Source organism: Maylandia zebra, linkage group LG4 (assembly GCF_041146795.1).
Source record: "Maylandia zebra isolate NMK-2024a linkage group LG4, Mzebra_GT3a, whole genome shotgun sequence".
Lineage (NCBI taxonomy): Eukaryota > Metazoa > Chordata > Actinopteri > Cichliformes > Cichlidae > Maylandia > Maylandia zebra.
The window spans coordinates 5,052,327-5,066,496 of NC_135170.1; the positions used below are offsets into that span (position 1 = coordinate 5,052,327).

The 14,170-nt window shown below is 42.0% G+C and overlaps 1 protein-coding gene across 6 annotated transcripts in view; it reads right to left on the reverse strand.

Moving 5' to 3' along the window:
- Positions 1-1,392: 1,392 nt before the first annotated feature.
- The window catches only part of LOC101463900 (uncharacterized), a 62,879-nt gene continuing 50,101 nt past the window's right edge, over positions 1,393-14,170 (reverse strand). For 5 of the 6 annotated variants that reach the window (XM_012924416.4, XM_014411072.3, XM_014411071.3 and 2 more), the window contains 6 exons: positions 12,063-12,080; positions 11,895-11,915; positions 10,847-10,941; positions 6,307-6,342; positions 5,699-5,746; positions 1,393-1,959 (listed from right to left, as the gene is read on the reverse strand). In XM_012924416.4, coding sequence (XP_012779870.1) covers positions 1,879-1,959; positions 5,699-5,746; positions 6,307-6,342; positions 10,847-10,941; positions 11,895-11,915; positions 12,063-12,080 — 299 coding nt within the window. In that variant the 3' untranslated portion in view covers positions 1,393-1,878. Of the gene's footprint in view, positions 1,960-5,698; positions 5,747-6,198; positions 6,343-10,846; positions 10,942-11,894; positions 11,916-12,062; positions 12,081-14,170 lie in introns of all 6 variants that reach the window. The other variant, XR_013098242.1, reaches the window with a different exon arrangement.

Here is a 14,170-nt window from a genome sequence, read left to right on the forward strand (position 1 = left end):
ATGTCTTCCCATATCTTGGCAAGGACCCCAATCGTCCCACTGGGGAGAGACTTTCTGACAATGTAGTAATGAGGCTGATGGAACCATTCCTAGACAAGGGCAGAAATGTTACCACGGACAATTTTTTCACATCGCTTTCACTTGCGCAAAAACTTCTTAGACGGAAAACCACCATCCTCGGCCCAGTCAACAAGATTCGCAGGAAAATTCCTCAATCCACTAGACAGATCGCAATGAATTCACCACTCAGGTATGTTGCAGGTCTTTTGTGGTTCTATGTTTATGTGTTTCATTGTGTGTAAAAGGGCTATGGAAATAACAATTTATCTTATTTCTTAGGTGTTTTCAGGAACACGGCAACTGGCCAGCGCCGTGTTCCTCTGCGGACAGTGTACTCCCGAACCATCTGGTCCATCACATCCACGCCACACTTTGTTTTGTTGTAAAGGGTGACAGTGTTTGGCTTCCTTTTGATAGTGTTATCAGTCTGAACCACGCTGTGCATGCTGCTAAGAATATAGACTGTCTTCTTCCGTTTGGCCGCATATGCCGTCAGCGTGGCAGCAGAGGTTGAAAACACCTAAGAAATAAGATAAATGGATAGTACTGGATGGTACTTGGATTTTAGGTCGCAAGCCACCCAAAACTTGATCCCAAACTTGTCAGGTTTACTTGCAATATTCTGCAGGAAACAGCACCGAGTCTTTGATGGGAAAAGCTGTTCATCAACGGTGATATGTAGACCAGGGTTGTAGCACGTGATGCAGTTGGTGACAAATGATCCCCACACACTGGAAATTGCAGCGAACTTATCAGTCTTTGCTCGATCACTGCGGGTGGACTTGTCATCAAAGCGTAGGTGTTGCATGATGTCTTGGAAGCGGTTTCGTGCCATAGTTCCAATGATCTGTGGGTTTCCCAGGTTTGCTGACCAGCAGTCACGTAGAGATGGAACCCTGTTAACCCCCCGCAAGATGACAATTGCAATAAATGCCATTAGTTCAGGGAGGTCCATGAACCAATGAACATGCTCCGTGCACCACTCAGCAGGCCATTTGTAAATATGTGTACAAATGGTTGGTTTTTTGTACTGTTTTTATCAATAAATCTCAGCAACAAAGAACATACACCCATGTGTGTTGATTTCTCCCTAAGATGGCAAACTGAAACACTCCAAGTTGGTGACTTTTGGAGATTTATTTCCCTGGATGATTGAGAATGCATCAAGACGAACACAAAAGGAAGTTCACAGCTTTTAGCAGCTCCCCCACCCCCTCATCCACACACCCCCACTCCTCTCCCTCCAGAATTCCCAGGTAACAACCTAATTTACATATGAATGACTAGCCAATTTAGCTTCCACTTCGCTGAAGCTAAAGCCTAGCTAAAAGCCATTTGGCTGCTCTCTGGGTTTTAAAGGTAGAAAAGCCAAATGGCTGCTCTCCGGGAGTTTAATTAATAAACCATGTGACTGGGCTGGATTAGATGCCGGCAGACTCCCTCATCGGCACCAATATTCCTAATGTAACAAGCCCGGTGTAGTTCTTCTGGCAAGAACTTGGTCACTTAAAACCAGTACAGCAGTAAAACATTTTACATGAGGTGGACAGTTTATTGCTTGGACGTGGAGCTGGGGTAATCCACAAAACCTTCTTGATTTGCGACTGCAGAGCAGGTACATGAATAGGCATGCTGCGGCTTGTTCGGTCTCACTCTTCTTCACATTCTTCACAAGTTTATCCTCCTTTCGAGCTCAGAGTCATTCACAGACCATCTTTTCTTCATCTGGAGTGTTAACAAGCTGTATAGAGCAGATCCTCGTACCCAGATTCTGCGATGGCCAAATTTAGAAAAGATTTTCTCATCAGTCCGGAACTTCTAAAGATGTGTTCTGTGTGGGCAAGGGCTTTCAATTATGGTGGTTTCAGGTGAATTTATGATGATGGAACTTTCAGGTGTCTGTATGATAAAGAGAAAGAGAGAAGTGTTTAGTCTGTGTATTATCAAGTCAAGTGTTTGCTTGACTCGTGAAACAAACAAACTGAGACTGGACACTTGTAGATGCACGAGGGGGGCGACAGCTAAGCTGGGTTAGAACAGATCTAACCCAGGCAGCTGAAAAATCAAGCCACTGTTGCAGTCCCCAATCTGCAGTTGCTCTAATCAGGTCCCTTGAGTATGTTTACAGCCTGTTAGAGAAAATGCCCAGGGTCTCTGTGGCAGAATGAATGGCTGTAGTCAGCTCTTATCAGTCCAAAAGTTATGGCTGCGTAGTCCATATCTTTGGGTAAGCTTTCAAGTGGAGCGGAGTAGAGCTCGCTTTACACCCTGGGCTGTGTATCTGAACTGTGATCTTTTCCAAAACCTAAGTAGTTTTGTTGCTTAGACCTCCATGTATCAGACAATACAATAGAAATAGAGGTAGTCAGTAAGTGAAAGTACATTTAAAATCCATGCGTCAAACAAAATGTCTGTGTTGACAGTCATGTGGCCTAAATCTTTTTTTTGCATCGTTGTGGAAATTTGGGGATTTCTTGGGACTGTTATAAAAGCGTACATCTTTTATAACTTTACGAAAACAAGAATTTGGTGCAAATGTTTGAATTTATTTTGGACATTCTCTAATCCGCACCGTGTCAGAATTATACACGCATGCTCCAATATATAGATCAACCACCCCTATTAATATTAATGTCACGGCGAGTGAGATGAGCCGTGTGGGAAATAAAGGAGGATCCAAAAGCAGGCACTTGTAAAGGGGTGAGGGTGGTTTATTATATACGAAATAAATATAGACAAACAGCAAATGGAGCACGAACTAAACTAGACTGGAAACAACTAAACTACAGAGCAGAAACCTGGACAAGAATGAGAACGAGCAGAGGAGAATGACAATGGACAGCAGGGAGAACACATGGGTGAGACATGGTGGATACACAGACGGACCAGCAACTACAAACACAGAAGACGCGACTTAAATACACACAGAGAAACACAGGGAGATTACACACAGGTGGGGAACACAGCTGAGAGTAATCAACAAGACGAGACAGAGGTAAAACTGAACACACACTCACACGAGACTCAGACCTTCACAATAAAACAGGAACAAGAAACCATCACACAAAGACGCAGACTCGACACAGAGACAGACAGAAAAAACAATATTGTTATTATTGTTTTATAGTATTGTTCTGTTTGTTCTTATCCTCCTGCTGCTAAACTAATTTCCCCTTGTGGGACAATAAAGAAATTGAATTGAAAATGACACATGGAACTAAACCTGCAAAAACATGACAACTCAAAATACTGGGTCAAACTGACCCAGAACCGTGACAATTAATGTAAATGTCCTTTAGCCAGTTGCACAACAACCAGGTGCTTTTCATAGCCAAGAACCGTCTTATGGTTGGATGCTTGAACCCTCTTCTTGGCTGAACTGGTAAAGAGTCATTCGTCTCAAATTCTGTAGAATTTTAGCTTTAAATATCACACATACTTTACATACTACATACTAACATTTTCAGTGGCCTTTCTTGCCATCAAAATAAACCTGGATCTGTAATTTGGGACCGGTACATTAAAAAAATAAAATAAAAAAAATGTCTGCGTGCTGACAAGTTAAAAATATATATATATTTTTTTAATACAGGAAGTGCAGAATTATTAGGCAAATGAGTATTTTGTCCACATCATCCTCTTCATGCATGTTGTCTTACTCCAAGCTGTATAGGCTCGAAAGCCTACTACCAATTAAGCATATTAGGTGATGTGCATCTCTGTAATGAGAAGGGGTGTGGTCTAATGACACCAACACCCTATATCAGGTGTGCATAATTATTAGGCAACGTCCTTTCCTTTGGCAAAATGGGTCAAAAGAAGGACTTGACAGGCTCAGAAAAGTCAAATAGTGAGATATCTTGCAGAGGGATGCAGCAGTCTCAAAATTGCAAAGCTTCTGAAGCGTGATCATCGAACAATCAAGCGTTTCATTCAAAATAGTCAACAGGGTCGCAAGAAGCGTGTGGAAAAACCAAGGCGCAAAATAACTGCCCATGAACTGAGAAAAGTCAAGCGTGCAGCTGCCAAGATGCCACTTGCCACCAGTTTGGCCATATTTCAGAGCTGCAACATCACTGGAGTGCCCAAAAGCACAAGGTGTGCAATACTCAGAGACATGGCCAAGGTAAGAAAGGCTGAAAGACGACCACCACTGAACAAGACACACAAGCTGAAACGTCAAGACTGGGCCAAGAAATATCTCAAGACTGGTTTTTCTAAGGTTTTATGGACTGATGAAATGAGAGTGAGTCTTGATGGGCCAGATGGATGGGCCCGTGGCTGGATTGGTAAAGGGCAGAGAGCTCCAGTCCCACTCAGACGCCAGCAAGGTGGAGGTGGAGTACTGGTTTGGGCTGGTATCATCAAAGATGAGCTTGTGGGGCCTTTTTGGGTTGAGGATGGAGTCAAGCTCAACTCCCAGTCCTACTGCCAGTTTCTGGAAGACACCTTCTTCAAGCAGTGGTACAGGAAGAAGTCTGCATCCTTCAAGAAAAACATGATTTTCATGCAGGACAATGCTCCATCACACGCGTCCAAGTACTCCACAGCGTGGCTGGCAAGAAAGGGTATAAAAGAAGAAAAACTAATGACATGGCCTCCTTGTTCACCTGATCTGAACCCCATTGAGAACCTGTGGTCCATCATCAAATGTGAGATTTACAAGGAGGGAAAACAGTACACCTCTCTGAACAGTGTCTGGGAGGCTGTGGTTGCTGCTGCACGCAATGTTGATGGTGAACAGATCAAAACACTGACAGAATCCATGGATGGCAGGCTTTTGAGTGTCCTTGCAAAGAAAGGTGGCTATATTGGTCGCTGATTTGTTTTTGTTTTGTTTTTGAATGTCAGAAATGTATATTTGTGAATGTGGAGATGTGATATTGGTTTCACTGGTAAAAATAAATAATTGAAATGGGTATATATTTGTTTTTTGTTAAGTTGCCTAATAATTATGCACAGTAATAGTCACCTGCACACACAGATACCCCCCTAAAATAGCTCAAACTAAAAACAAACTAAAAACTACTTCCAAAAACATTCAGCTTTGATATTAATGAGTTTTTTGGGTTCATTGAGAACATGGTTGTTGTTCAATAATAAAATTATTCCTAAAAAAATACAACTTGCCTAATAATTCTGCACTCCCTGTATGTCCCATATTTGTACAGACACTAGTAAAAAACTTGCAAAAGGGATAATTTCTGAATGGTGTATTACTGAATTTCCCAATGCAAAAAACAGGTAATTTCTTTTCAACATAAAATTGTTAGCCACAAAAAAAAGGAAAAAGAAAGAAAGAAAATCACTTCTCTTTTCAGCTCCTTGCAAAAGAAATTTATCCCAGTGAACTGTGTGTTTCTTCCCAGCAGAGAGAAGTCCAGTATGGAGCACACAAACAGACCTGGATTATTATTCTTTTTCAAGAGCTGTTGGAAAAGAACATTTTAGTAGCTACAACTTGATGCCTTCTGACAAAAAAGCAAACTTATTATTAAATCAGTCAAGGCTGCGTTTCTGTTTGTTTTATAATCCATTCTGGTCTAATTCAACCATCAGTCAAGGAAACCACGTGTGTGAAACATTAAGTCTTTTAAAAGGCACCGTTTATGAAAGTAGTAGTATAGTAAAAAATTACCATTAATAAAATGGAACCCTCTCCAATGTCGCTGCGAAATGTGTTACGCTAAAAAGAGAAGAAAATAATACTGTTAAAGCACAAACACCCTGACCAGGGTTTAACACAAAGTGGACTCCACAAATGTTAAGAAACAGACAAATCACTTCTGTTGTTCTTATTACTGAAATTCATTAGCAAGTAAGACTATAATAAAGACTCAGTCACAAATAGCTGAGTTGAAAACATTTCAAAGTATATTAAAAATTATATTAAAGAGACAATGTCCTAAGTAAACACGAGCTGTTACACTGTGGTTGAAAGGTTTGTCACTGAAATCTGAGTTTGTTTGCACCTTTATTTTCCATTATCTGCATTTGTCATTCAAAATCTAGTTTAAACTTCATTCCATCGAGCACAGCGACTAGGCTTTCATGAAAATCCTTTCATAAATATTTGTGATATGTGATATTCAGATCCCCCCCTTATAATAGAGACATGCAAGAGCCCACCCCTCTCACTTCATGCTTTCAAATAACTGCAACTTTAATTGGATCCTAATTCTCCGAGCTTCAGTCACAGTGTAGCATCCATCAGTAGCATCCACAGTCTTAAAAAAATATCTGTACCACTGTCATCGCCTCTTCTTCTTTCAAGTTTGGAATCTGAAGTAGAAATGAGACAGAAGCCAAAGTCAAAGTTAATTTCCTCATCAAAGTGACAAATTTGCTATTACGTAAAGTTTAACACATACTCTGTCATGTTCTCACAGAAATTATACAGGAATTGATCTTCTGATTCTGATGAATAACAATATGTCTGGGTAAATGCTGCTATACCCTTGTATAGAGCAGGACGATATGACCTAAAATATTTATCACGATATACTTTTGAAAATTTGAGATAACGATATAACTGACAATATAATTGACACGAGACAAAATTCTTTACAACTCCACAACTTTATTAGTGCAAGCAAAAAAAAAAAAACAAAAAAAAAAAAACCCCAATGATTTTCACTTAAACAAGCAGCTGTTTTTTATGTCCAAGTTATGTAAAAATTTATAAGTGCAAATGCAAATTCCTCGCTGACAGTTTAACCAAAAGGCATTTCCAGTGGAAACTGGCCGACATATCCTCAGCATAACCATGTATAATATCCACAAAACTTAAAAAGAGCTTATACACACACACACACACACACACACAATACAGTAATATTATGTTGAAGCACAGTACGCATCGCTCCGCCTACGATAGCCGTAATGCTCCGGCAATCCATCAAGCGGTGCGGCTTCGTAGCTTAGCAAAGTCGTACTGAAACATTTGACAGATTTTCGAGCGCCGTGCACATAAAATCGTTTCGAGGTCAGTAAACACAACCAGAGTTCATACATAAGGCACACGGGATTATAAGGGGCTCTGTCGACTTTCAGAAAAATCAAAGGATTGATTTTAAGTGTGCCGTATTTTCCAAACAACACGGTAATAACGACGGCCCGCTAGCATGCGCTACCAAAAATAGTGCTTTGTTGTGTATCTGACGGACGAAAGCTAAACCAGTTCCACACCAGTGAAGCTGCAGCATTTTTACAAACCTGGGGCCCGTTCTTCGTACCTCGCTAAGTAAGTTAGCTGGATTTGATTGTTGACGATTTCGTGTGATCTTGGATCGTTCGGTTCCCCGAAGCTCATCCGGGACTTGCTGCCATAGCAACAGAGCCGTAAGCGTAAACCTGCTCGGGAGCAGGTTCACTTTATGTAAACAGGATTAGATCGCGGCCACGCAGGTATGTCCGCTTCATTTATACGAAAGCAACAGCGATATTCCACCACTGTTTCACCATAAATAAATATTATCAATGTAACTAAAGATAATGCAGCACTTGATCCTGCAGCACTTGATCCATTTATTGATTTCATACAGATACATACAGGTCATTTCCTAAAAAAGGGAAATGTACTATTAACATTCTATTACATGTATGTGATTATTACAGATGTAATTCATATTTCACAGTAGTAATAGTAAATTACTTTGTGTAATCAAGATGGGAGACCACGGCTATAAAAGCGAAGGGGGATTTGGGAAGCCTGTCGCAGCCATGTCCTGTCCGTTTACGCGAGCAACCCATTGCGGAAGGTGCAAGATTGATAAGGAGAGTCCTCAGAATTCAGCGTATATTGCGGGACAGACAGGATCCTTTAGCTCAGCGCGACAGTGTGCTCATAGAGAGATATTGATAACTTGTTGACGAGGGGGTGCAGGACCACCACCTGTCTTTTTTTGCTCTGCCCTTTTCTTGGTTGCTGTTATGAACAAACAAACAGATTATTTCAGGGTCTCTTTTCAAGAGACGAAAAGCAATATAAGTGATAAATATTACCATTCTGTAGAATATTCTTATATTTCACTTTTACTTGTTCCCATGTGCTAGTGGGTCCTGTCGTGGCTCTAATGTGAAAGAGGATATAATGTAATATAATATGATATAATGTAATATAATATAATATAATAAATCTACCCTACCGTCTACTGGTTTTGGCCAGAGGGGCCGATGGCGCGATATGGCAGCCTGGCTTCTGTCAGTCTGCCCCAGGGCAGCTGTGGCTACAACTGTAGCTGCCTCCACCAGTGTGTGAATGTGAGAGTGAATGAATAGTGGCATTGTAAAGCGCTTTGGGTGCCTTGGAAAGCGCTATATAAATCCAATCCATTATTATTATTATTATTATTAAATTACTTACGAGTTTAATTTGTCAGCAACTTTCTGCCAGCCCTCTCTCCTTGCTTTTGCAGCCTTTGCAGTGTTCCCTTGCGTTTTAATTAAACTCTGAAACTCCTGAAATCCCTCACTCAAGAGTTCTTGCTCTGCTGCCGAAAAATACCGAGCGCGCTCCTTCGACATTTTCGCCGACCAATCAGAGGGTTGCCGATCAATGTTTCTACTATCGATGCGTAGCCCCTTTTACGGCACCCAGTGATCTCACATTACTTCATCCAACTGTACTGATCGTCAACAGCAGGTGTGTTCGGGGAACCGGATTGGCGAGCTCACGGTTAGCGCGATGGTTTGGTCTTGGATGTGTCATTTGATCTTGGATGTAGTAAGCGACGTACGAAGAACGGGCCCCAGTTCTGGTTTCATTCATCAATCCGCTTTCGCTCTTCTCATTCTCCGTCGCCGCCATGCTTTTTCCGCCATGTGCGTATGAAAACAAAGGCACTGCACATGCGTGTTTCACCCATATTCTATCGCGATATTTTCTTATCGTTGCCCAACATTATACCGATGTTACCGTGAACGGTATGATATGGCCCAGCCCTACCCTTGTATTCTTTAAGCCACAGGTATCACACACATGGAGAAGTTTCAGATTTCTGACGTTTTACTGTATTGTCATAGCTTTTCACAATTTTCTCTACTGATAAAGACCTTGCTATCATAATACACAAAACAAAGTAATTAGATAAGAGTTCAATAATAACCATTAAAAAAACAAAACATCAAATTTCCTCCTTTTCAGTATTACTGTAAATTTCAATTCCACAAAGGAAGACCGTTTATTTGAAAAACTGGAATTTTATGTGAATTTATGGGAATTATTCTCCTTTTTTCTGTAATTTTACACATTTAGCCATGCTGGAAGATTTCTTTCATGTACTATAGCAGCATTTGTTTATGATTTAGAAAAACTGAGAGAATACTGTTGAAACTGCACTATTTTTATACACTCAACAAAAATATAAACGCAACACCTTTGTTACTGCTCCCATTCCCCATGGGATGGACGTAGAGACCTAAAATTCATTCCAGATACACAATATAACCATCCCTCCCAAACAGTGGTCACAAATCAGTCCAAATGTGTGGCAGTGGACACATCTGCTATATTGAGATAATCCATCCCACCTCACAGGTGTGCCACATCAGGATGCTGATCTGACATCATGAGTAGTGCACAGGTGTACCTCAGACTGCCCACAACAAAAGGCCACCCTGGAATGTGCAGTTTTGTCTCACAGCAAAATGCCACAGATGCCACAAGCAATGAGGGAGCGTGCAATTGGCATGCTGACAGCAGGAATGTCAACCAGATCTGTCGCCCGTGCATTGAATGTTCATTTCTCAACCATAAGCCGTCTCCACAGGCGTTTCAGAGAATATGGCAGCACATCCAACCGGCCTCACCACCGCAGACCTCGTGTAACCACACCAGCCCAGGACCTCCACATCCAGCAGGTTCACCTCCAAGATCGTCTGAGACCAGCCACCCAGACAGCTGCTGGAACAATTGGTTTGCACAACCAAACAATTTCTGCACAAACTGTCAGAAACCGTCTCAGGGACGCTCAACTGCATGCCCGTCGTCCTCATCGGGGTCTTGACCTGACTCCAGCTCGTCGCCGTAACAGACTTGTGTGGGCAAATGCTCACATTCGATGGCGTCTGGCACGTTGGGAGAGGTGTGCGCTTCACGGATGAATCATGGTTCACATTGTTCAGGGCAGATGGCAGCTGAGAATGTCCCAGTTCTTGCATGGCCAGCATACTCACCGGACAAGTCACCCATTGAGCATGTTCGGGATGTGCTTGACCGGCGTATACGACAGCGTGTACCAGTTCCCACGAATATCCAACAACCTCGCACAGCCATTGAAGTGGAGTGGACCAACATTCCACAGGCCACAATTGACAATCTGATAGACTCCATGCGACGATGTGTTGCACTGCATGAGGCAAATGGTGGTCACACCAGATACTGACCGGTTCTGGGTCCCCAGACCCCCAATAGCGCAAAAAAACTGCACATTCCAGGGTGGCCTTTTGTTGTGGGCAGTCTGAGGTACACCTGTGCACTACTCATGATGTCAGATCAGCATCCTGATGTGGCACACCTGTGAGGTGGGATGGATTATCTCAATATAGCAGATGTGCCCACTACCACACATTTGGACTGATTTGTGACCACTGTTTGGGAGGGATGGTTATATTGTGTATCTGGAATGAATTTTAGGTCTCTACGTCCATCCCATGGGGAATGGGAGCAGTAACAAAGGTGTTGTGTTTATATTTTTGTTGAGTGTATTAAATATGGATTAAATGTGTAGTTGGACATCCTTACATCTCTGCTTTAAGCAACAATCACATCTGAGCTCCCACTCACCTCATTACTCCTTTGAAGCCTCTGCGTGTACATGTAAAAAGCCACCGCCCAAAGGAAGTTGGTGAAGGTAAGGACACCTATTATAATGTGTAGGACTGTTTAAGAAGAGATTGAATATCTATTAAGTTCAAAATAACAGTCCCTTGATAACACATATTTATGCATGAATAAAAATTGTTGGGCTACTAAGAAACTTGTGCTCTAACAGAAAAGGCTCCAAAAAAGGGCCTAGAAAACTTTTTATATTTAACTAGACTATGTCTATATTTAATAGATATAGTACACACTGTATAGTTGCGCTTTTTTAAAGCGCTAAAATATGGTGCAAAATCTCCAAAAGTGGATTCTGATCATCTGAACGTAGCATTTGTGGGAGAAACGGTCTTTCCCTTTTCACGTAGATGGCCTCCTTGACTCCGCGCTCAAACCAGCGTTCCTCCCTGTCCAGGATGTTACATCCTCATCATTGAGTGTCCACTGGCCTGTAGGTGTAAAGACTGCAGAGTCCTGGCCTGACGAGGTAGCTCTTCTGTGTTGTGCCATCCTCTTAGCCAGAGGTTGTTTGGTTTCCCCGATGTATAAATCCTGACAATCCTCCTGCACTTAACAGCGTACACTATGTTACTCTGTGTCGAGGGACCGATCCTTGGGGTGGACCAATTTTTGGCGCAGCGTGTTTTGGGGTTTAAAAGCCACAGAGACCCGGTGTTTAGAAAAAAATGCATCTCAACTTCTCCAATACTCCTGACACGTACGGGATCACTACAGGTTTTTGCTTTGGCAGGACGCTACGTCCAGATGAACAGAATCAACTTTTGGTGATTTACTTACCTGGATGATTGAGCATCGTCAAGTGCAAAATTCTGTAATTAGTTTTATTATTTAAAAAATTATTTTTAGTTTAAGAATTTGATTTTTTTTTTTTTTTCAAAGTGGCGGATCGCTTTTTGAATTCACCAGTTTCATTAAAGCATGTTTGGTACTACAACAAAATTGTCCATATACATTTTACTGAAGTAAGAAAAAGTTACGAATAAAACAAGCTTACTGCGCGCTTTTTTTCCAGCACCTATGGAAGAAAGGAAAGACTGTATGAGAGCAATGCAATTGAACACATTACATCAGAGCAAAAACAAAAACAAAGTCAGGAAAAACTATACTAGTAATATAGTATAACTATGAACTACATTCTTTGTTTATTTCAGTAAAAACTTACTTTCGCCCTGCAATGTTTCTGTGAAAGAAAGAAAAGACTGTATAAGTACAACAGCAAAAAACCCTTTTTAATCCGAGTACAGCATCAAGACAGTTAAACTTGTGGGACATTGTTGTGGTCAGGAAAGTAGCAGAGGAGGTTGTTAGTCATTTTCAGCTGCTTTGGTGTTAATGAAATCCACAATGCACTAGAGGGGCAACAACGAGACAAAAAGGAATGGTTGCACAGCTGGAGGACACTGACCTTTTTCCCTCCTTATCTTTTCTGACTGCTTTTCGCTAGTTTTGCATTTGACTGGGGCCAGTGTCATTACTGGTAGCGTGATGGGATGCCTGAACCCTACAGAGGTCACACAGATAGTCCAGAAGGTTTTCCGTCTCTCCCAGCACAGTTTCAAGAGCATAGAGGAGATTCTACGACAGGTAGTTACTCAGAGAGCTCGACAGGATTTTAGAAGGTCCTTAACCCATCAGCGTGACCGGTATCTGCTCCTTTGTGCAAGGAGGAACAAGATGAGCACTGCTAGGCTACATAATGATCTCGAGCAGGCCACTGGTGTGAATGTCTCTAACCAAACAATCAGAAACAGACTTCATGGTCTGAGGGCCCGAATTTATAAAATACCAGAACTGGCAGGTTCACCACTGGCGCCCTGTATTTTTCACCAATGAGTGCAGGTTTTAGGGTCTTGTTCACGAGTGAGTGGAGAGGAAACTGAGAGACTGACAAACGCATTGGGGTGGTGAACAAATTCCTGAGTCACTGCCATCAGTAGACTGTAGTGAAAACCTGATTGATAGGAACTCAATGTTCCTCACATCAGTGGAGGAAAAAGAAATAATTGACATTGTACACATGTGCAAATATAAAACATCTACTGATTGTAATGATATTGACATGAAAATCGTCAAGAAGGTGATTGAAGGAATTGTAGGACCTCTAACATATATTTGCAACTTATCATTTCAGACGGAAAAGTGCCAAACAAAATGAAAATAGCTAAAGTTGTGCCGCTGTATAAAACCGGGGATAGACGCCACTTCACAAATTACAGGCCTGTTTCTTTACTACCACAATTCTCCAAAATCCTAGAAAACCTGTTTAATAAACATTAGACAAATTCTTAGATAAATATAAATTACTCTGACAGTCAATATGGATTCAGATCAAAAAGATCAACATCTCTGGCATTAATCGAATCAATTGAGGACATTACGAATGCTATAGATCAGAAACAGTATGCAGCTGGAGTATTTCTGGATCTCAAGAAATCATTCGACACAATCAATCATGACATATTAATTAATAAACTGGAACGGTACGGGATCAGGGGGGTTGTACTGCAATGGGTGAAAAATTATTTATTTGATCAACTGGTCTCTGAATGCTATTGACACCCTTTTCTCAACGAGAAGTCTGGGCTCGGGAGAGCCTGAGTGCCCTGGAGGGACTTTCCCTGCCGGATACACGATGGACGGGTGGCAGAACTGGAGGATCATGTGCCTGGCGGGACTGTCGATCGAGGACGCTGAAGATATCTATCTATTCGGAACCATGATAACAGGGTTCATGCTGATCGGAGTTGGCTTAGCCCTGGTTTATCGGAGAAATAAGAGAGCGGAACCGGCTGTTCAAACCCCCCCCCCCAAGGCTGCCCGCTGGAATCGAAATGGAATGAGGCGCAACCTCTCACAACGAACGTAATATGGTCAACACCTTGGAGACGCTTGCAGCTGCTGTGAAGGCTCAAAACAACACCATTGAGCGTATGAGGGGAAACATCAGAGAGAGGCCTGCTCAAAATGAGACCCTTGAGCGACAGTTGGAAAACATCGCGGAACGGATCACTGCAGTTGTGAGGTCTCAGAATCAAAAGAACGATAACACCATGGAACAGAAGTTTGATACCATCATGGGGAGGCTCGCGACTCTCCAACGGAAATTAACAAAACCAACATAAACATTGCGGATCCCCATCACGGCGCCAGCTGCAGGCCCAAGGCTGGAGCCGAACAATCACTCCCTGATAACGACTGTGTTACGGCTATTCTTCCCATCCCATGCAAGGACACCTGGATTGGCTGGAGGACTGTTTACTTAGCCTGATA